The sequence below is a fragment of the Lytechinus pictus genome, unplaced genomic scaffold (assembly GCF_037042905.1).
Source record: "Lytechinus pictus isolate F3 Inbred unplaced genomic scaffold, Lp3.0 scaffold_19, whole genome shotgun sequence".
NCBI classification, from domain to species: Eukaryota; Metazoa; Echinodermata; class Echinoidea; order Temnopleuroida; family Toxopneustidae; genus Lytechinus; species Lytechinus pictus.
Genome location: NW_026974140.1, coordinates 13,230,077 through 13,252,165, shown reverse-complemented (window position 1 = coordinate 13,252,165; position 22,089 = coordinate 13,230,077). Strand labels below are relative to the sequence as shown.

The window sequence follows — 22,089 nt, the reverse complement described above, 5'->3', positions numbered from 1 at the left end:
TGAAGACTGTCATGATTTCAGAATGTTCAGGAAGAGAATTGTTTCCAGTTGCTTAGTTTGCTGATGCTTTTGGACACAACTGTCAAGACATTTTCTTATCAAGGAATACTAATCTTTGTATCACATTAATTTCATATGATCTTTTGTGACTGCTATACACATGTGTTTTGAGTAGCATCTTTTTGGGGTTGTACAAAACTTTAATAAAATCGTTATCCTAATGACTGAAACCGATAATCATATTTGAAAAGGAAAATTATTCCCAGTTATCAGTAGTCTGATGTAATGGAAAGCGCTTTCTCTCTCTTATCTCTTGTACCCTTGATAGGCTGGTGATGCATCATGTTTCTATGACATCAAGCTTGGTCGTCGTCGTGTAGAGCATCATGATCATGCCGTAGTGAGTGGAAGACTAGCAGGAGAGAATATGACAGGAGCTGCTAAACCATACTGGCATCAATCAATGTTCTGGTGAGATTGTCATCCTTTTTAGGGCCCTGTTGCATAAAAGTTACTAGTATAGTAAGTCTGCCATTCACTGGTAACTACCAAGGTAACAATGCTCAGCATCCAATCAAAATCAAATGACCATCAGAAGATACCAATAATAGTAACTTTTATGCAACAGGGCCCAGAACTGGCTAGGGGATGTTTTCTTACGTATAATGTTAGGTTGCTTTGAAAGAAATATGAGCTCTCAAAGAATATATGATTGTTTAATGAAGTTCTTTTTTATGTTCACTTGTGTCTGTAGATCTATTTTGGGGAAATGTTAACTTAATTTTTAAAAATTGTGATGTTAACTAGAAATTGATAAAAGAAAAAAAATCATTGTACGACTAAAGGTTTACAAATTTATCAACAACATTTATTCCATTTTAAGGTGAAAAACACTGTACTTCCACTATGAAGTTTGGTATACAAATTCTGGTAACCATTTACTTGTTGTTGTTTTTAAGGAGAAAACAGTTTGTTGTGAAGATTTGCTTGTTTTGATCTTTTTCAGGAGTGATTTAGGTCCTGATGTTGGGTATGAAGCCATTGGTATTGTTGATTCTAGTTTACCAACCTTTGGTGTATTTGCTAAGGCTACAGCAGAGGATACACCTAAAGCAGTGGTAGAAGCTACTGGAGAAGGAATACGATCAGAAACAGAACAGGTAACAGATTTATTACATTTTAAACATAAAGTTTTAAAATTAAAAGGTGGGCAATTTCATTAAATACATGTATGTACATCTGATTTTTAAAATGTGGCACCTTTTTGTAATATGTTTCTGTTTCCTATATCATATTGAAAAACATGATACTCTTAAATTATCATCGCTTAAGCGGTTCATGAAGTAGGGTAATAAAATCGAATAATGGAGAAAATGGGGTCGAAGTACAAAAAGGTGATGCACATTGTCTTTGTCGGCACCTGGAAAAAAATCTAAATTCTAATTTTTATATTAATTTCTCCCCACCCTATTTTTTGTTATCCTTTCAATTTTGTTTTCTTTTACCTTTATGTACTTCACTCTCTTTCTCTATCATCACCTTTCTTCTACCACAGGCTGCAGTAGAATCTACCCCAACACCTACGGCTCCAACTATCTCAGAGGATTATGGAAAGGGTGTGGTATTCTACATGAAGGATAAGGTGGTAGTAGGCATGGTGCTATGGAATATCTTCAACAAAATGCCCATCGCAAGAAAGGTAGGGATATCATGATGCTGTAAGATCACTTTATAGTAAATACTTTGCTTTCAGGATCCAAGATGTCCCTGTATAAAGACTGTTGGTAATTATAGAACTCCATATTCAGTGGGTTAGTGCAATCATTCAATGTGGCTTTGGGTTGGATATTAGTACTTTTTTGTGTTTGCTGTCAAATTCTTTTTTGTGTTGTCAAAATATTTTTCAATTTAATTTAATCAATTTTATAAATCATTTGTTGTACAATGTGTTACACTTGGAGTCGGGATGCGCTAAACCAAGAGCATGGAGTATTTGTTTTTGGTTCAATGTTACTGTTATATGGACCAATAAAGGCCTTGTGGTAGAGCCAATGCTTTACCATTAAAGTAGTGAATGCTGCATAGAAAGATATTGTTTCATAATTAAAAGTGATTTAAAGATTGATTGCTGTTTTACTCCACATGAGCTTTTCAAAGATTTATATTTTTAAAGCAGTACTTTTGTGAGCAGTTGTTTCCTATGGTAATTACAATAATCTGAAGTCTCAAACTTGCATCTGTTTGTCAAACAATTCAATTGGGAGTATAATAAACAAAGCAATGCAAATAAAAGACCTTGCTGAGGGCATATTCACCTTATAACAGAAGTCAAATCCACAATGATATTATTTGACTTCACTTTATGACGTCAACATCCAGTTACCTCTTTTTTGCCTGTTTATTCTTTCATCCATATTAGGTGATCAAGGAAGGAAAAGAATATGACAATGTCAGCGAGCTAGCCAAGCTCTTCAACCTCCATAAATCAGAAGAGAGCTGAATCCCTCCATACAATTCAAAATTAGACTATTATAGAGAAATATAAATTATGATTTGGGAGAATTATGTTAAAATGAGTATACCAGGCCCCGGTTTCACAAAGCTTGGTGATTGATAATTATGTGCTAATCAAGCATACAAATCAACTGTACAATCAATGACTGAGCTTTGCGTTACTGGACCCTTTGAAAGTATCATGCCAGGGATACCATAGCCCTATGGGATTCATGTGTATTAAATACTGCCATTGGCATGTAAAGAGTGAAGGCAATTACTAAAGGCTTTGTAACTTTGCAGTGGAACGAACTCGTAAAAATGAGAATGCCATAGGGCATTTTCACATTTTGATAGTCGGTTGGAATACAATAAACCTTGTTTGAAGCCAATTAATGGAACTTAAAAAATCATGGTGACAATGTTTGTTGGAAATTCAACTTTAATACCTCATAAAATCAAATTTGAATTGTCTTGTGAATTTATAAACCTTCCAATATGCAAGGTAGATCATTTAAATAGGTAAGAAATTCCCTTCTCTTATATCTTGTCCAAGATTCATATTGACTTCATTTAGATTTCCTTGCCTTATTTAATATTTCTTGAATTTGCACTTTTTGTTTCTCTGAAAAAGAATGTCATGAAAAATTATGAACAATTTCATATTTTGGAAAGCAGGAATGCATTTGATACAGCACTTTGAAAATGTGTGCATATATATACTTGCCAACTGTTCCAACGCCTCATATAGGAATTCTAGAATTATCCATATTTTTTATAATACATGATAATTTATTCCTATGGTCACCAGGTTGGCAGTTATAGTGTGTGGTCCCCAAGTCATGAAATGACAAATGATATTGTACAAGGTAATTAAAGTATTGAGGATTGCAAGATACAGATGCGTTGATATTTAATATTGGACACCTTCAATTCAGGAAACATATTTTTGTTATTTAATACGGTATCATGTCCCAACGAGTATTCAGCAACAGCATTTATGTATGATTTGAATTTATGGTCACTATCATGTGTTTTGCCAATTCTGTGCCTTGAGTAGAAGTATTTGTACAATGTTTGTAGTGATACAATCTATTGCAATGTATTAAATTTGTTAATCACTTAAAGTGGTGTTCTATTCCTGCCGGGGCAATCCTTGTTAATTGCATCTGTGAGAATATGAATGCAATAATGAGATTAATAAAGAAATCTGAAACAATAACAATGTATCTATGGAATGCCCAGATATGAAGAATTCCTTTCTCCAGCTACAACTAATTGTATTTGAAAATATGACAGTCAGAATGCGAATTGCAGATATTATTTTAGCTGTAACATTTGACCAAAATAATAATTCATGAGATATGCAATTTGCATGAAAATTAATATTGGTTTCTTATTCAATTCCCAGAAGCGTAAATACCAGGAAGCATGGGATTTTTATATAGGAATATACTAACAGCTAGACCAATCATAATCTGAGAAACATGATTGTATCTCACTTAAGATTGATACTAGCCATTAGTGAAACTGTCCTTGTAGTCAGTTTGTTTGGTAATAAAACATTACAATGAACAGAATCAATCACATCCAACCACTTCATAGACACGTGCATTCACTTGGATTACAAATTGAATCAAATCGTACGGGACAAGGTGGAAAAATAATAATAATCTGTGATCATAGCTTGTGTCGGCTTGATCACCCTAAATGCTTGAATCTGCTTGAATCCAGAAGGCAATACTTCATATACTTTAACATAGCTGAAAGCTTTCTGGTTCTAAACAGATAGTATTCTCTTTGAGAATCAGAAAGGTATTAAATCTGTAAACATAACACCCTTCTGTTTCTCAATGAGGCAATATATATATTATGAGTTCTTATTGTGTGAAAACTGAACTGTGCTACAGTCAGAGTACGTTTATGAAATGTACACAGGTATATTTGATGAAAAGAGATTTTATTAAATAAAATCAAGAGAAATGCTATCAAATTCATTTGCATTATACATGTCTCTTCATTTGTCTCATCAATGCTATGATAACAAAGTAATATAAATAACAATAATTATGTACATAATATTACAGAATGATAATGAATGTCTTCAGGCAGACAATGCAATTCAAATTTAATGATGAAATATGTTTCAATAGTCCAATGCCATGCTGCTTCCTAACACTTCTTCCAATCATTGTTTCTTTTGACTATTTTCAGCAATTTAATTTAAGTAGTGGGTAGTTCATGTTTTACCTCAATAACACAAACAACAGCTTTACAATTCATATTTAGACGTCTGAAATTAAATTTTTACATAAATATTTCACGACTGGCTACTGCTCTGCACTCGTTTTTAGGCCTATCGTGCCAATACCAAAAACATTTTGTAACTTCTTCAATTTCATTGAAAAGCCCAAGTAGATGATCAAAATAAAGAGAATAAATTCATTTTCAATGTATGAAATTAATTCACATTTCATTGTAAATAGTACTAAAAAGAAATATGTGTAGTATCACTAGCCACTGTTTCTGTCAAACAAAGCTTTAAATTATTATTCCTTATAATGTATGGCAACTACCATGGTAAACTGTTCCATCGTAACGGCCTATCAAAATCAAGGACTCTGTCCAAGGTACCATCAGACATTTTCTTTGTCAATTGCCATTTATGAAATACTTATCATTATTGGACTAAGGATTGTTTCATGCAACGTCTTGCACACATTTCATCAACACAAATGGCATGCGTATTCTACATTTAAGAAGAAAACACTGCAGTCAATACAAAACTGTTGTGGATATCAAAGGGCAATGTTGGATATGTTTGACTAGAATGGAGACAGGTTTTCTTAACAATCATTTCCTTCAGGTGACAGTTTCACACTTGTATCAGGAAAAGTCTATCCAGTAGAAAGAGTTCATGAATAGCTTGGGCCTACCATCAACATTAATATTTCCAAAACCCTTACAATATTTTGGTACTATTTGCATGTAGTACAAATTGCATTTCATATAAGTCATTTTCGGGCAAAAACTTGTATTCACGTAAAGAAAATTTTGTCCATACAAATAGATAATTCCTTTTTTTATTCCTTGCAAGTTATATTTGATAAATGATTTCACTCTACTATTTCTTTCTCAGTCTCCTTTGAATGATAAAGGATAATTCAAATGTATTTTCATCTGGCTCTAAAGCAGTAGTTACAGAAGGTGATACAATGGTTCACTACTTTCAACCAAATCCCACCAAAGCATGCAGCAGCTACTGTGGATAAGAAGTAATCAACTGCTCACAGTCCTCTGTACCGACTGACAAAGTATGAACAGGGGAGCATTTCATGAAGGACTTGCTGGACATTTTATCTGACAAAGTTTGTTTTATCTGAGAGTTACCTTAATGAACTGTGCTTCTACGACAATCAAAATCAAAGAAAGTTGTCATATCTGAGACATTGACAGACAAAAAAAATGTTGATGAAATGCTCTTGTGGCTTCCATACAATAATCATTGAAGATAATCTTGAGTAGAATAAACTTTTAGTTCAATCTGATAGCCTTCTTCTTCATCCCCCTCCTTCCTTAATTCCTGAGACATACAGCTGGTTTGTCCATCCACTGCACACTAGGAAGCATTTTGCAGCTAGTAAGCAACATTTGCTATCAAGGTATAGTCCAGGAAATACCAGAAACTTGCATTCATTTCATCTTGGACGCCTGCATCCTATGCTTCTCAAGGTATGATGACAACACTTCTTGCTCAAAACAAGATAACATCATTTATTGTTGTGAGTGTGACACATCTTCAAGAAGACTCATCAACAGCAGGGGAAAGGTCTATTCATATTGGGATACATGAAATTCAGATACTAATATTATTTATATGAATACAATACACACATTTTAATAAATAACTGTTAATTCTATGTAAAAGGTCATAATTTTCTTTTTATTTTGTATAAAAAAAGCTTTGATCTTGGTCTTCATAAATAAATTTATCATAATAATCATTATATAATCCATACAATATACATAATATATCATATGAATCTTGATCTATAAAATGTATCTCACTAGAATAACCATGGTATAAGCTTTTTGTATCTATGGTTGCTCTCATTTACTCTAACACTTATAGATGGAAGATGTTTTCTTTTTAATTCACTACACCAAAATACTCATTATCACCATTCCTCCTGTACAAGTTGAACATCTTCAAAAAAGATTTTACAGTAAACAATGTTTTAAAAGGTAATTTTAATCTGTGGTGTTCATTTCGTCTTCACCTGCTAATGAGTATTTCCACTGATTAGTTGTTGATTATTTTGGTGTTTTGGGGGTAGTGTTTAAAAAAAATCAATGTGGATCATACTCACTGTTCAAAGCCACCAATAGTCTCTGCAAACTTGTTTCTTGTTATGAAAGTTGCAAGAGCATCAGCAACCTATCACAAACAAACAGACAATAAATTAAATACACTTATCCTGCGAATTATAATTTTTTTTAATTGTTTTTTATAAGCTTTACAGTTATGGCTAAAGATGAATAGTAAATCACTTCAAAGTTCTTTTACAAAGAACCTTATTTGCCTGTCTTAAAAAACCTTTTGAGAAGTGTTGTTCTTTCCAAAGAAATTTGAAGATATCTTGTTGGATACCTCAATATGTAGAAGTATGTGAAGAGACATATGCGGGGGCATATCAATGTAAAACTTAGAAGCAATTATTGACTTATTATCTCACCTTGTTACATATAATACAAGATATGGTAGGCCTATGGTTAAGTCTATCTTTCCTCACAATATGAGTTACTATCAATGAATATAAGCTTGGAGAAAAATAATTTCATCTGCATTTACACATGTAATCACATGGCTATTTATTTCACATTCTAAACTTACCTCTTAACGTTTCACGAATATTAGCTCTCTGGAATTTATGTGTATTATTTCGTACCATGTCAAGAGATTATTTATGGATGAAGGGTAGTTATTTACCTTTTGTGGTTGGTCTTCATGTACTGCGTGACCACACTGAGGTAAAACCTGCATCTGAAACTTTCCTTGCATCTGACCAATGGTCAAGTCTTTGTCCAGTCTGTCGACACCTAGCAAAAAAATAAATACATAGTATCTCATTATGTCACAATAATAATATTGGCTAGATTTATACAGCAATTTTCCAGAGTATTCAAAGTGTAATTAAATACCTCAGCTTTAGCTTATTAAACTGTTGCTTAATTTTGGCATTCAAGGGATTAATCCTGCAAGGTTACCTATTCACCTCAGCACAATGCCAATAAAAATACAAAATACAATCACCCTTTTACATCAATTTATCTAATTTACTGAAACTTACAATAAATTTTGACTTTACAACCAATTTTTTATTTGGGTGATTCTTAACAAGTGTTGCACAACAATTCAATTCTGAATGAAAAGAATTCATCTAATTATAGTCACTTTTGCCGGCGTTTCCCAGTGCATGTATATTTTTTTTTCAAGCATAATTTTGCCGTTGTGAAGAAATAAATGACAAATGTATGCTAATCACCTATTTTTGAAATATTTTCATTAAAAAAAAAGAACAAATATCCAAGGACGGAGTGAAAATTATGAAAGTTTGAAAGTGAAAATGATCGCCAATGATTGATCAAAACATAATCACTCTTAGACTTTAATCTTTTTAAAATCAACTATATATCAAAAAAGTCAGTCTTAACTCTTCTTAGTAATCTTTAGGATACATGAAATTAAACAAAAATAGCTTTAGCATCAAGTTTCTTTTAGACCAGTCAAGATATTAAACTCTGCTAAGAATTGGCTATCAGAATTAAAAATTGGTAGAGGAAAAATATAATCATGTGTGACTCACCAGCTAATATGAGCATCTTGGGAACATTGCAAGAAAGAAAGAGATTTGACATTCCTCTGAACCAACCTATAAAGCAATCAAACAAACAGGGAAGATAAAATGGATCATGACCAGTGATTGCATAATGATAATAATAATATGTCCATTTATATAGCAAATATACTCAACTGCGCTTGATCATATTATTACCCAGGCTGTAGCTGAGCCGCCTTACAGACGCCAAAGTGTTTAAGGAATAAATCCTACCAGGTACCTGTTCACCATAACTAGATTGAGTGCAAGGTCAATGTGGATCAGTTTTTTGCTGAAGGAAAATAAGCCATGGCTGGAATTCAAACCCACGACCCCCTGTTTCAAAGTCCAGAGACTAATCCACTGGGCCACAACACTCCACAAATGATGTGAGCCCTGTATCACAGAGCTCAGTGCTTGATCATATGACTGATTTTTATTATTGATTACATTTGTCATTACGTGCAAATCAAGCAGACAAATCAACTGTACAATTGGTCACTAAGCGTTATGTTACAGGACCCTGGTGTTAATATTATATTGATGTATGGTAGCAATTAGTTAAAAGGTGTTATTCTTACATGATATGGGAAATTAATAAAGACAGGAGCACTTATACATTATTACAAAATATACTTTATCCCATGATAAAAGACACTTTACAACCTTATAGGGATGTTCTGGGCTGAAAATATTTATATCTGAATAAATAAAGTAAAATTCACAAGGAAAAATACAGAAAATTTCATCAAAATCTGATAACAAATAGCGAAGTTATTGAATTTTAAAATTTAGCAATATATTGTGAAAACAGTTATATGCACGTCATCATGAATATTCATTAGATGGGCTGATGATGTCACATCCCCACTTTCCTTATTCCCATGTTATTACATGAAATTATAATTCTTTCATTATTTCATACATGTGTGAATGATATGTCTCCCTTATAATGAAATAAATTGCATCAATGAATATCTAATGCACTTAATCAGTTGTAATTCCAATATTTTTGGTTCTTGAAGGAAAAGAAAAATAATTAATTTCATATAATAAAATACAAAAGAACAAGGGAGATATGACATCATCAGTTTGCTCATTGAATATTCATGAAGACATGGCTAGAACTGTTTCACCGGAATAATGCAAATCTTTAAAATGCCATAACTTTGTTATTCCTTGACCGATTTTGATCAAATTTTCATTGTTTTGTTTGTGTTTGTCTTAATCTGATCAAATCATATTATTTTTTCAGCCTGGAGTACCCCTTTAAATGGTGACATGCCATTTGCTCCAGTCTTAATATCTCAGAGGGCAATAGAGTTAGGGTTAAAAGAGATTATTTGGTTCAGAATACTGTAAAGATAAGGATTAGGGTTTATTTAATTTTGGAGGTTAGATTTTATGTTTGGCATAACATGCAGATTTTCCATTGCCAGAACAAATGTCATGAAAGCAACCCCTTATACATTAGTTCAGCTTGCATATATTGAATTTGCCTGTCTATGTCAAACTGATGCATAGGCTGAAAGCAATTACAGTCACAGAGATGTCTCTCATTATTGCCTTTTTTTTTAGGTGTAAGTAAATACTATTGTTCAAAATATCAAATGCTCTGAGATTTTCTTTGCCATTTTTTGGGAGGGGGGTGTCATTGAAGGGTTGTTTGTTTAAAAATCTGCCATTATTAAACATGTAGATATTCTGCTTATGATGATTATAATTCAATCTAACACATTTTTTTCATGTTTCTAGTTAATCATATACTAACCTTCCCAATACTGTTCTGTTTTACCAAGGTCTGTCCTCCATGTGTACGGAGTATGGCTTTCCTGAAAACAACAAACATAATTAAGAAGTTTAAAACAAACAAACAAAAAGAGATCTCCCTATATATGTCAATCTTTACCTTCTCTGGCCATTTAATAATAATTATACATTCAGAAAAAAAGATAAAAACAAAGAAATGGCCCTAAAACAACCTTGAAAAACGAATATCACACCTAAAAAACTTGTATGGACAGTTTATCAAAGGATGAAGTCTTTGCTGGATTGAAATTAATGGTGTCCTGTACCTGGCTTGATGAGGATGCTTGCATTGAACTCTGAGGCACTGCCTCATTTGATTCTCCTTCTTCTGTAATAACACCATCCATAGACATGCTAGGTACTGGTGCATTGGCTTCTGTGTGATTTTGTGATTGTTCACACCTATTGAAGATTCAGAGAATCAGGAAAAATGATTTGATGACTCATAACAAAACTCTACTTCATGTTTGATAGTAAAAGAAATTAATTATTGTGATAATTTCTTTCAATTCTTGACTGTAGTTGCAAAAATAATAATAATAATTCCTGTTGCTCTTGCCCAATTAATTGACAGAATTCCATTAGCTTATTACTGTAGACTGTAATATAAAATCAAAATCAATTTTATGAAACATCACTGCAAAAAGGATTTTTTTTTTAAAATCCTTGATGTTTGAATGATATAAGTAAAGGGTAAAAAAAATTGTAAAGAAATTATTTCAAAGCCCCTTTCTCCGGAAATTACTACTCAATATTGCTATGAATTAAATAGTTATTTTCTTTTTATTGTAAATACTTATGGCTTTCACCCAGTGAATAAGATATATAAGCATTTATCATAAGTATTTACAATATAATGAAACCTCCCCAGCAAGCCTTCAACATTCCATTATTTTCTTTTATTTTCAATGATACCCAATCAATTTTTACAATTTCTGTTCTAGTAACATCCTAATATAATACCTAGACACACAATATTATTTATTCATTGCTGCGATCTATATGTATTTCTGATCTGTAATAATGTTAGACAGTGTACAATAAAGACTAGAATCATTACTTTGGATAACTGTCTCCAAAGCTATTCCATATCTTTCATTCTTATAGATGTAGGATTGAACTGAACTTACGGTTTAACTTGTCCAAGCATAGAAACTCTCGCTGATTCTACATTTCTGATTTGACCAGTTTTAACTCTGTCATGAGAAAATGGTGAAAATAAATATAACAATCACGATGGAAGAAGTATGTAATATATAACACTATTCATTACAAATATGATCCCAATAACTGAATTGATTCATCCACCATATGCGACATCTTCATTCAAGAGGATGATAATACCAAGACTATGATCATCACAAGGATCAATAACCAACACTAAGTATTTATCACTGTGCTACCTCCCATTACTCTCCTAGGTAGAGTAGCAAATCAAGAATTATGCCTTACAAGGGGATATCAAAGCTTTGAGAGGATTGAGCCCAGGATCTCCAGATCCCAAGTTTCTGCTTATATTCACCCACAAATATTGTACTCGAAATTGATACTAAGTACCATATCAATATAAAGAGTGTTTTATTCTACACCAAATAAAAGTAACTAGATCAATATATAAATAAATAAGGTACATACGCCCATTCTATTGCATATTCCAGGGATTTGAACTGTTTTGGTCTACCTCTTAAGAAGCTCTGCATAGACTGAAGTGCATCCATTGCTGTACCTATAATATAATCAAATATCAAAATATCATTACAAGAAAATGGAAAAGTGAATATTCATGGTTTTAATGTAACATCAATACATGTCAACCCTGGAAGCTAGACGAAGAGAATGATTAACTTTCAGAAATTGAAAATCAGAGATATTCCTGAACAAGCTATTCATTCTTTTTGAAAGGCAAATTTGTTAACAGATGAGGATATGATATTTTTTGCTCTTTAAAAATGCATTCACAAGGTGATTTGTTGGTGCTATGATAGGCAAATAACTTTTTTTTATTTTCCATACATTTAAGTTGATTGTGGGATGGCTCCTACAGAAGTTATTGCTTGATGATAATAAACATATATTTACAAGTTTACTTGCAAAAATGAATTCTCTTTGGGCCATAGAAATCTCTTTGAGATATACAGTGCGTCCCACAAAAAAGGAAACCGAGATTTATCGATGGTTTATCATAACTTAATCACAAATACAATAGACAAATAACCTACCATTGTAAAGCTTAGAATCTCCTCTTTCATCTGAAATTACTTAGATTATTTCTCATTCACGCATGAGTGAGCAAAAACAATTTGAAGAGGGGATACCAAAAAGTCATTTGGCGGGCTGTATCTGGGTTTCAAAAAGAAAACCATATTTTGAAACAGTTCAATATCTGCTCTATAATTTGATACCTCAATTACAGAAAATGGTCAAGAAATAACAAAGTTATGGTTAGTTGAAATAAGGCTTGAATTTCAATAATTTCATAAAATTAAGAGGTTCTACAGGCTAGCGTTCAAACTCACTTGACACTCCGTTTTGTTGACGATCAGCCATGCATCGAGTCTTTTGTTAACCATGCGATAGCTTCTGTGGGAAACCGGTGAAACACGTTTATTTAATGAAATTATGGAAATACAAGCATTTTTTCGAGGGAACATAACTTTTTTACTTCTTGACCATTTTTTGTGATTAAGGTATCAAATAAAAGAGCAGTTAATGAGCTTTTTAGGCATGTGATTTTCTTTTTGAAATTCAGATACCCCCTGCCAAATGAGTTTTTGGTATCCTTTCTTCAAATTTATTTTGCCAACTCATGCGTGAATGGGGAATAATCTAAGTAATATCAGATGAAAGAGGAGATTCTAAGCTTTACATTGGTAGGTCATTTTTCTATTGTATTTGTGATTAAAATCCCCATTCCACAGAGATCAAGACCGCTGAAAGACCTTTGAAAGACCATGAATTTTGGTTGATCTTTCAGAGGTCTCTCAATGAACCTACAGTGGTCTTTGAGGTCTTACACGAGTCCTGACCAATCTTTCAGTGGTCTTCGTGGTCTTCATGGGCTCCAAAACTTTTTGAAACGGTTCAAAACAGTCTTACAACGGTCTTACAGGAAAATGGTCTTTCAGTGGTCTTTCAGCAGTCTTTCAGCGGTCTTTCATTGAACTTTCAAAGGTCTTAATAGTCTTTCAATGATCTTTCAACAGTCTCTCAAGATTTTTGCGGAGATCACGGTAAGACTCATGAGAGATTATTGAAAGATCATTCAAAGATCACTGAAAGACCAGGCAAAGTCCACGGAAAGTATTCTGAAAGATCACTTGTTGTATAAAAGATCTCTGAAAGACCATTGAAAGATCTCTATAGGACTAGTCTAAGACCAGTAAGACAATAAATATCCATGAGTCTTTCAGAGTTCTTTGAGGGGTCTTTCTGAGCCATTCCACAGAGATTACAAATTTCAGTGATCTTGAAGACCGCTGTAAGACTTCACAAATTTTAAGTCTTTCAGTGGTCTTTTAACGGTCTCCGTTCTGTGGAATGGGGGCCAAATTAAATCATCGCTTAATCTCGGTTTCGTTTTTCTGGGACGCACTGTACATGTATATAACATATTAAAGGAGAATGAAACCTTTGGAACAAGATAGCTTGTATGAAAACAGAAAAATCAAAGAAACAGATCAACGAAAGTTTGAGAAAAATCGGACAAATAATGAGAAAGTTATGAGCCTTTGAATATTGTAATCACTAATGCTATGGAGATCCTCAAATTGACAATGCGACAAAGATGTGTGATGTCACTTGTGAACAACTCTCCCCATTACTTTAGTATATATTTCACTTACATTGCCTCTTTTATCACATCTATCAGTAAATCATGTGTTCTTTCTATAGGAGGGCATGTCATACAGCTTTTTAAAGAATACCTCATGGATAGAGAGTCTGTATCACCATAAGAAAAAGCAAAAAGAGACATTTTGAGGGAATTTTATAGTCCATCAAAGGGAAAGTTGTTCACATGTGACATCACACATCCTTGTCGCATTGCCAATAGGAGGATCTCCATAGCATTAGTGATTGCAATATTCAAATGCTCCTAACTTTCTCATTATTTGTCCGAATTTTCTCAAACTTTCTTTGATTTTTCTGTTTCGACACAAGCCTACTTGTTCCCAAGGTTTCATTTCCCTTTAAAGGAACATGATCTGAAAATTGCTTTATCTCATCAATTAAGGAAAGTTTAACAGTATTTTGAAACAATGATTTTGCAGTGATCAAATCTTCAATGAATATTTACCTTCTACAACATCAATGACAACAAGACCAAGTAGAGATGGAACCAGAAACTTGACGGCTGTATGAATAGCGATGGCTCCACCCATACTATGCCCTACTAAGATGATTGGAGGGAAGTCATTGTTTGGATACATCTTACCTATTACAGCACCAATATCACTGAGAATCAAACAAAAGTTACAATAAATTTATAAGAAATACATGCCATTGATCCCTATGTGGACTGGGTGCCTTGGGAAGGGTGTATAATATTGATAATTCTTAAAGCAAATCATGATCAAACTGTTGAAATATGTGTAGGAATATATATGTCATTCACCCTTCTAAAATGTGAAATGTATATTATAGTTATATCTAAAGTTTTCTTTCACACTTGTCTACCCATTGACTATATGTATTATTTCGCTTTGCGGTTAATAATTTCTTCTTTTTTTATATTTGGAGTAAACATAGCCCCAAATTTACAATGTCATTCCTGAAATAAACATCTTCTACTTTTTAGGGAATTATTATATATCAATGTCTGAAGCTACATGCAGTCAATTTCCAATCCACCCCCCCCCCCCCCGGGGGGGGGGGGGGGGCACTCAGTATATAATGCATAGTGGGTATGTGCCGCGGAGGGGACCCCCATTTTTACACTCAAATTTCTGTTCCGAGGCATAGCATTTTTGTCTTATTGAGAAAAAGAACAAAGAAAGCCGCTCCAGAGCATAGCATTTTCTTCTTCTCGAGAAAAAAAGAAGAAAAAATCCGCTCCAGGGCTTCGCATATTTTCCGTTACGCCGTTCCGGTCGCAATTTTTGTGAAAAGCGGCCGCAGCTCGCTGTCCGACCATCGCCTCTGCGCTAGCGCGCCCGTCAGTCGTGCCGCCGGGCTAGCTGCATGTACGTTCCATAGGGATGCATACGCACTCGCACACAGGCGACCCGTTCCAAGGACCCCCGTTTTCACAAACATTTGTAGTTCCGAAGCCCGTTCCGAGGACCCTCCTTTTTACATTTAGCCCGCTCCAAGGCCCCCGGTTTTTGTCTCGCCCGCGGCAAACCCCTACCACTTTTTTGCTCGAGTGCCCCCCCCCCCCCCCGGGCCACCCCCCTAAAAAAAAGATAACAAGAGTGTCGCTAAGGCGAGCACATAATACGCCCGCCTGTAAAGCGGAAAATGGAGATATCGTTCAAGCAAAAAAAGTGGAAGGTGGCGACTTCACCTTTGACTGTCTGACCTCAATATCAATAGAATTCCTGAGATCTATGCTAGTATCATACAAACCAAATTATATGAGCCTAAAGGTTAAGTTAAACTGAAGTTATCATGTTTACAAGGACTGCAGAAGGGTATGATGAAAATACGTCACTGTGACCTTGACCTTTTGACCTCAAAGTCAATAGGCTTCCTGGGATCCATGCTAGTATCATACACACCAAATTATATGAGCCTACGTTAAGTTCAACTGAAGTTAACGCGTTTACAAGGACTGCAGTAGGGTACGATGAAAATAGGTCACTGTGACCTTGACCTTTTGACCTCAAAATCAATAGGCTTCCTGGGATCCATGCTAGTATCATACACACCAAATTATATGAGCCTAGGTTAAGTTCAACTGAAGTTATCACGTTTACAAGGACTGCAGAAGGGTATGATGAAAATAGGTCACTGTGACCTTGACCTTTGACCTTTTGACCTCAAAATCAATAGGCTTCCCGGGATCCATGCTAGTATCATACATACCACAATATATGAGCCTAGGTTAAGTTAAACTGAAGTTATCGCGTTTACAAGGAAAAGTTAACGGACGGACGGACACCGAGCGTGATACCATAATACGTCCCGTCGAGACGGGCTTTTAAAAACAAGTATACACCGATGTATCCAGGAGAAAAATGCATATGGAATAACACAAATAGTGTAGCAAATTTTTTTTTTTTAATGTTAAATGTCTAGAATACTGAATTAACCACACCCCCTCCTCAATACATAGTAAAATGATAGCTCACCTGGCCAGAGTATCGGCAGAAAGGTCCTCACAATGGGATGTATGGGTATCTCCATGACCTCTCATATCCATAGCAACTACTCTACAATTCACCATACCAGTCAACTGTTGCTATGGTTACAATTAATCAAAAACGGAAAATAACATGCATGTAACTTACATTTTTTTTCGTGAGTAGATTTTTTGTCAACACAGTTGGGGGGGAAAATCATTCACAATTGAATATACATTGAATAATTTTACATATACTAGTCTATATAAAATCCTGAAAATTATTGAACATTATAACTCAAATTGAATTTACATGAATCAATGTCTATTTTGCATCATATCACATTATTGTAGGAAAACAAAATGCAACAATGTCCAATGGAGTACCGAAGTGTGATGTCAGTTGCCATGGTGTCATGGCGGGCTGGTTCTAAACAGAGTCACAAGACTTTGACTCTGTACACTTTGACCCCTCTGAAAAATAGGTTGCAAGTGATCAAATTCCGATAGCAGCCATTTTCTCCTATGAGAAACACATGCTTTCATTTGGCGGGTTCATTTGTTTAGAACCAGGCCGCTATGACACCATGGCAACTGACGTCATCGCTTCGGTACTCTATACAAATTATCTTTATATGCATTGTGCATAACTAGTTTATATTTTTCAGAGAAAACATAATGTAATCCTAAATTATTTTTTTTTAATATACCTTGGAGGACAGAAGTTTTAAATTAATAAAAAGGTAAAAAGAGAGTGAGAGAAACCTGGCCCCCACTCAGTGTTATTTAGGGTACGCCTATGCTCGTTCCCTCCCTTTGAAAGCACCCCCCTATCTCATGTCTGCCAAAATTTCTGAACCCCCTTTCGCGGGCTTTTCCTGCCTTGGAGACCCCCCTAAATCCGGAACACTGCTCAATGTACCCCCTATCTAATGTGAGCTCTCATTCCAACCCCCTATCTCAGGACAGACAACAACCCCCCCCCCCCCCCTTCATCTCAGGTATGCTGTCATTACAATAGAGGTTCCCTGATGTCATGATGGAGGACAGAAAAATAGCAAAACCATGAAAACAATGACTTTTCATAGTCTGATGCACAGATTTTATTGTCTGTCCTCCAATATGGCTGCTTGTGGGAACCCTCTATCCTTAGGAAAGATTTTTTTGATGTTCAAAATGAGATCTCAGAACCTAAATAATGCAGTCACAATGAAGGCAGCCACAGTACCCACAATGAGACTGGGTCCTGCTCAAAATCGTCGGAACTTTGACAGTTTTGGCAGTATCCCTGACTTATGCCTCACTTGTCTAACCCCATCTTAACAAGCCGATCGTGCTGATACCGTATAGCATAGTATACCGTACGGCACGCACACGCGTAGAGTACTACATGTAGATATACACGTTCTGTTGTTATCTCTCTCGCAGATTTCAAGAAGTCCGTACCATCGAGTTGATCGTGGGGGACTATGTTTTTACTTTTCAAAATTAAATAATCCTGAATGAGCTTTCAAAACTAGCAGGAATTTCAGGAATTTGTTCCCGAGATTTGATCAATTTTTAAATGATATTCAAGGTATTTTATAACCCCCCTTTCAAATTTCTCAGGAGTCCAAAGAGAGTGAAAAAAAACCCACCCCCTTTTTAAAGAAATCTCCAGGTGAAAAGTCAAATACACCCCCTTTTTTACAATTCGCGGGCCAGACTTGTCCCGCGAAAAAGTACCCCTTTACCGGATACTTTGGGAACATGCATGCGGTCCCTCCGACCTCTGAGTGGGGGGGGGGGGGGCCGGAGAGAGAAAATACGTAAAACGGGTCTACCACCAACTCCCATCCTCCAGCCTTTGATACAGTTTCCAGGTACATGCAACTATTCCTATTGATTTATGTTATGCCAAGTTGCCAACTTACTGCAAGCAAAGCCCATGAAAGAGCTGAATGTCCTCCACCATGAAGAAAGAAGACCACTGGACCTTCATTACCTTTCTTGTAAACTCTAAAACTGTGCAGAAGATAGTCAAGGATCATAATCTCATTTCATTACTATCATTTTACTTAATTTGAATTACATTTTCATTTCAACTATACATGTAGAGGTTTGGATACTGACTCTATGATCTGACTGAGGTAACTATTGCAGATTCCCTGAGCAAATAAAACAGTATAATTAAATATCTAATCTACACACCTGCCAACCCTTTAAAGGAGACAAACAGGTGCAAGTGATAAGGAACTGTGAAAAAAATAATAAATTAATGACAAAAATGTCATTATTATCCATAGGCATAAGGCTGGTGTGAAATGAAATTATTCAAGGAGGCAATTTCTCTTTTATTTTACCTTAAACAAAGTGTAAAACTGAGAGAGAAAATATAGTCTGCTAAATGAAATTAAAAAACACACTCATTTTAAGCAGATTCATTAATAAAATGTGTTTATATATTTGACAAAACTATCTGCAAATTAAACCATTAATTGCCTCTTCCATTTGTAAAGTGGATTTGGCTCGCTACTGTATTTCTGTAAACTGTATTGTATATCCCCACTCACTCCACCAACAGCCCCCATTGTGTGACAGATAATTATTTTTTTCAAGGATATATCATTGTGATTGAGTACAACATCTTGACAGCTGTCAAAGTAATTGCTCCATGGCAAGGGTGAAAAGTCCCGTTTCCTTCCAATTCCATGAGGCTTCCCACCTGAGGGCCTAAATAAATCACAATGAAAAGAGATTGATGCATATCAAGTATTGCTCAAGATGAAGAGGCTTCAGTTATTAATGCAGCAGGTGACTGATTAATTAGATATTGTTACATTTTTTAAATATTGTAAAAACTGAGCAAATATCAGGTCGCTAAATGAGCAAGAACTGGTATTTGGGCTGCCTCCTAAAGTCTAGTATATTAGCACCCATGCCACAGTAAGTAAACTCTCTTAAACAACATAGGTCTATAACACTTGTTCACTGCCACCACCCTGCCTATGGGGAATCTATATACAGATCTACATGTATGCAGTACACAATGCACATTTTGAAAAATGCATTAAAATATCACTTTTGTAACCAAAAATACTTATTTCCATATAGTTACAATGATTTATTTTTCAATAGTAGCTTGGGGATAATTTTTAATTTTATTCACAAGAGCGCTCAAAAACTGCAATTTTGAGCATTTTTGTGTAGGCCTCTATTGCTGGAAAGTAAAATTGCAAGAAAATTGTCATTCAACAATCTCTATTTCCAATTTTTGGTCATCCAACAATCTCTAATCTTAATTTATAAAAAAATAAAGAAACTTCCATATGAACAAAGATTGATTCAGCTAAAATTTCCTACATTAGCATATCGCCATGCGCGAGGAGATATACTTGAAACATACAAGTGATTTTACAGGTATGACCAGGACCCTGTCTTACAAAGAGTTATGATTGATCTGATCAACCTCAAGTATATGGAAATCCATCAATGACATAATTTTGTCTTTAGGAAATTTGCACAATGTCCTTTGAAAACAAAAAGAAGCATACTGGATTCTCGAGAAAACAGTGAAAGTATGAATATACATCATATCTACATAGAATATTTTGAACAAACATGTATTTTGAATGTTGACGTTGCTGGCTTTCCATAGTGATGGTTGATTGGATCAGTCGTAACTCTTTGTAAGACGGGGCCCAGGAGGTAGCTAGTGCCAGATTTGGGTCAGGTGCGCCCGTGCATGGACCTACCAGAGGTCATAACAAACAAGTGGAACACCTCTGGCAGTCTCGCTTGCATTATGCCATTCACTATAGCAGCAGCGCTGACTTTGAAAAACAACTACGGTATTGAATAGTTATTTACCAAAAAAAATCATACGATAATATAACATTATGTTCATTGACCCTAAATGACCTATGACCTTGGTCGTGTGACCTGAATCTCAAGCAGGATGTTCAATGATTCCTGATTACTCTAATCTTAAGTTTCATGAACTAAATCTTCAACTTTCAAAGTTATGATGGCAATTCAGCAAATACCTCCAACATGGCCAAAGTTCATTGACCCTAAATGACCTCTGACTTTGGTCATGTGACCTGAAACTCACAAAGGATGTTTAGTGATACATGTACTTGATTACTCTTATGTCCAAGTTTCATGAACCAGATCCATAAACTTTCAAAGTTATGATGGAAATCAACAAATTCACCCAACATAACCACAGTTAATTGACCCTAAATGACTTTGACCTTGGTTATGTGACCAAGCAGGGTGTTCAGGAATACTTGATAACCCTACAGTTAAGATTTTTAAGTTGATTCCCCCAACATGGTATTAGTTCATTGACCCTAAATGACCTTTGACCTTGGTCATGTGATATCAAACTGTTCAGTAATACTTGATAACCATTATGTCTACAAGTTTCATTAACTAGGCCCATATACTTTTAAAGTTATGATGACATTTAAAAAAATTAACCTTTGGTTAAGATTTTATGTTGGCAATGCCGCCGCTGTCGGAAAAGCAGCGCCTATCGTCTCACTCTGCTATGGAGGCGAGACAAAAATTGTGCATTCCAAGGTCAGTCACTGAGAAATGTAAGAAATATTTTTACATAAGAATGAAGACACCTTGGAATAATTTAAGTAATGAATAATGCACCCAGTGTTCACAGCTTTGAGAATGGACTGGAAAAATATTGGAGATATGAACCAGTGAAATGACCCACCATGACATGATCCAGCCAACCTAAAGAAGAGAAAATGGAGCTGAATCCAGAGTCTTTAGACTGTGTTCAGTGACATCCATAGGTATCCATAAGTAGGAAAGTAAGAATTAAATTTAGAGAAATGAAATATCGGACGGTTCCAAAAATCGGACGAAAATGACTTCAACTCCCTCCCCATAACTACAGGGACTCACACTAGCAGGGGACTTGCATGCATAAAACATATGAACATACCTGCTATCCAGGTTGCTGCTCAAATAAAAATATTCCAGGGGTTAAACCCAGGGGTAAAATCCATGATTTTGACCTCTAAAGATTCTTATGACCCTCGCTAATTATGGACTCCAAAATATCGATGACCAACAAAAAATCTCATAATGGGGAAGTGATTTCCACCTTAAATATCGCTGCAGAGATTGAACATGTTCGATCTATCTCAAAAAATATCTGCAATGGCCGCCGTGGGGAACCCCCGTGGCGACCATTGCAGATATATCGACACCCTTCCAAATATGGCACTCTCCCAAACATCGGACATATCAGCAGATTGAATTGGAAATGCGTGCTGTTGCGCGCACGCGCTCGTTTTCAGAACAGTCGCTCGCAGCTCAGCGAAGACGTCCGATGTTTAGAACCGAAAGAGGTACGTTCGGTAAGTAAATAATCATTTTTTACTGATTTCTATATCAAAATTATTGATAGTATAATGTTGTTCCCCAAGTCTGTGCACCTAACGATTTCGAGTTAAGATTTAACATGAATTTCTTTTTATTTGTCAAATCTTTCAGTTGATAATGTTCCTTACATCATTATGAGTTAGTTTGCCAAATATCTCATAAAAAATTTGAAAGAAATATATGATTTTCTTGGAAGAAACCTCGGACAGTCATTTTCAGATTGAACAAAACAATGTT

At 35.0% G+C, this 22,089-nt stretch overlaps 2 protein-coding genes across 4 annotated transcripts in view; one reads left to right on the top strand and one right to left on the bottom strand.

The window, feature by feature from the left end:
• Positions 1 to 4,486, top strand: part of LOC129260863 (apoptosis-inducing factor 1, mitochondrial-like) — a 24,909-nt gene extending 20,423 nt beyond the window's left edge. For all 3 annotated transcript variants that reach the window (XM_064114305.1, XM_064114308.1, XM_064114306.1), the window contains 4 exons: positions 329 to 471; positions 1,007 to 1,160; positions 1,556 to 1,699; positions 2,420 to 4,486. In XM_064114305.1, the coding sequence (XP_063970375.1) occupies positions 329 to 471; positions 1,007 to 1,160; positions 1,556 to 1,699; positions 2,420 to 2,500 (522 nt within the window). In that variant the 3' untranslated portion in view covers positions 2,501 to 4,486. The remainder of the gene's footprint in view (positions 1 to 328; positions 472 to 1,006; positions 1,161 to 1,555; positions 1,700 to 2,419) is intronic.
• Positions 3,756 to 22,089, bottom strand: part of LOC129260647 (protein phosphatase methylesterase 1-like) — a 21,404-nt gene continuing 3,070 nt past the window's right edge. Inside the window, exons 2-13 of the mRNA XM_064114318.1 lie at positions 19,065 to 19,173; positions 18,375 to 18,467; positions 16,472 to 16,581; positions 14,476 to 14,633; positions 11,817 to 11,907; positions 11,312 to 11,377; positions 10,448 to 10,583; positions 10,144 to 10,204; positions 8,361 to 8,426; positions 7,484 to 7,593; positions 6,864 to 6,931; positions 3,756 to 6,324 (exon numbers count right to left, since the gene is read on the bottom strand). Coding sequence (XP_063970388.1) covers positions 6,306 to 6,324; positions 6,864 to 6,931; positions 7,484 to 7,593; positions 8,361 to 8,426; positions 10,144 to 10,204; positions 10,448 to 10,583; positions 11,312 to 11,377; positions 11,817 to 11,907; positions 14,476 to 14,633; positions 16,472 to 16,581; positions 18,375 to 18,467; positions 19,065 to 19,173 — 1,087 coding nt within the window. The 3' untranslated portion in view covers positions 3,756 to 6,305. The remainder of the gene's footprint in view (positions 6,325 to 6,863; positions 6,932 to 7,483; positions 7,594 to 8,360; positions 8,427 to 10,143; positions 10,205 to 10,447; positions 10,584 to 11,311; positions 11,378 to 11,816; positions 11,908 to 14,475; positions 14,634 to 16,471; positions 16,582 to 18,374; positions 18,468 to 19,064; positions 19,174 to 22,089) is intronic.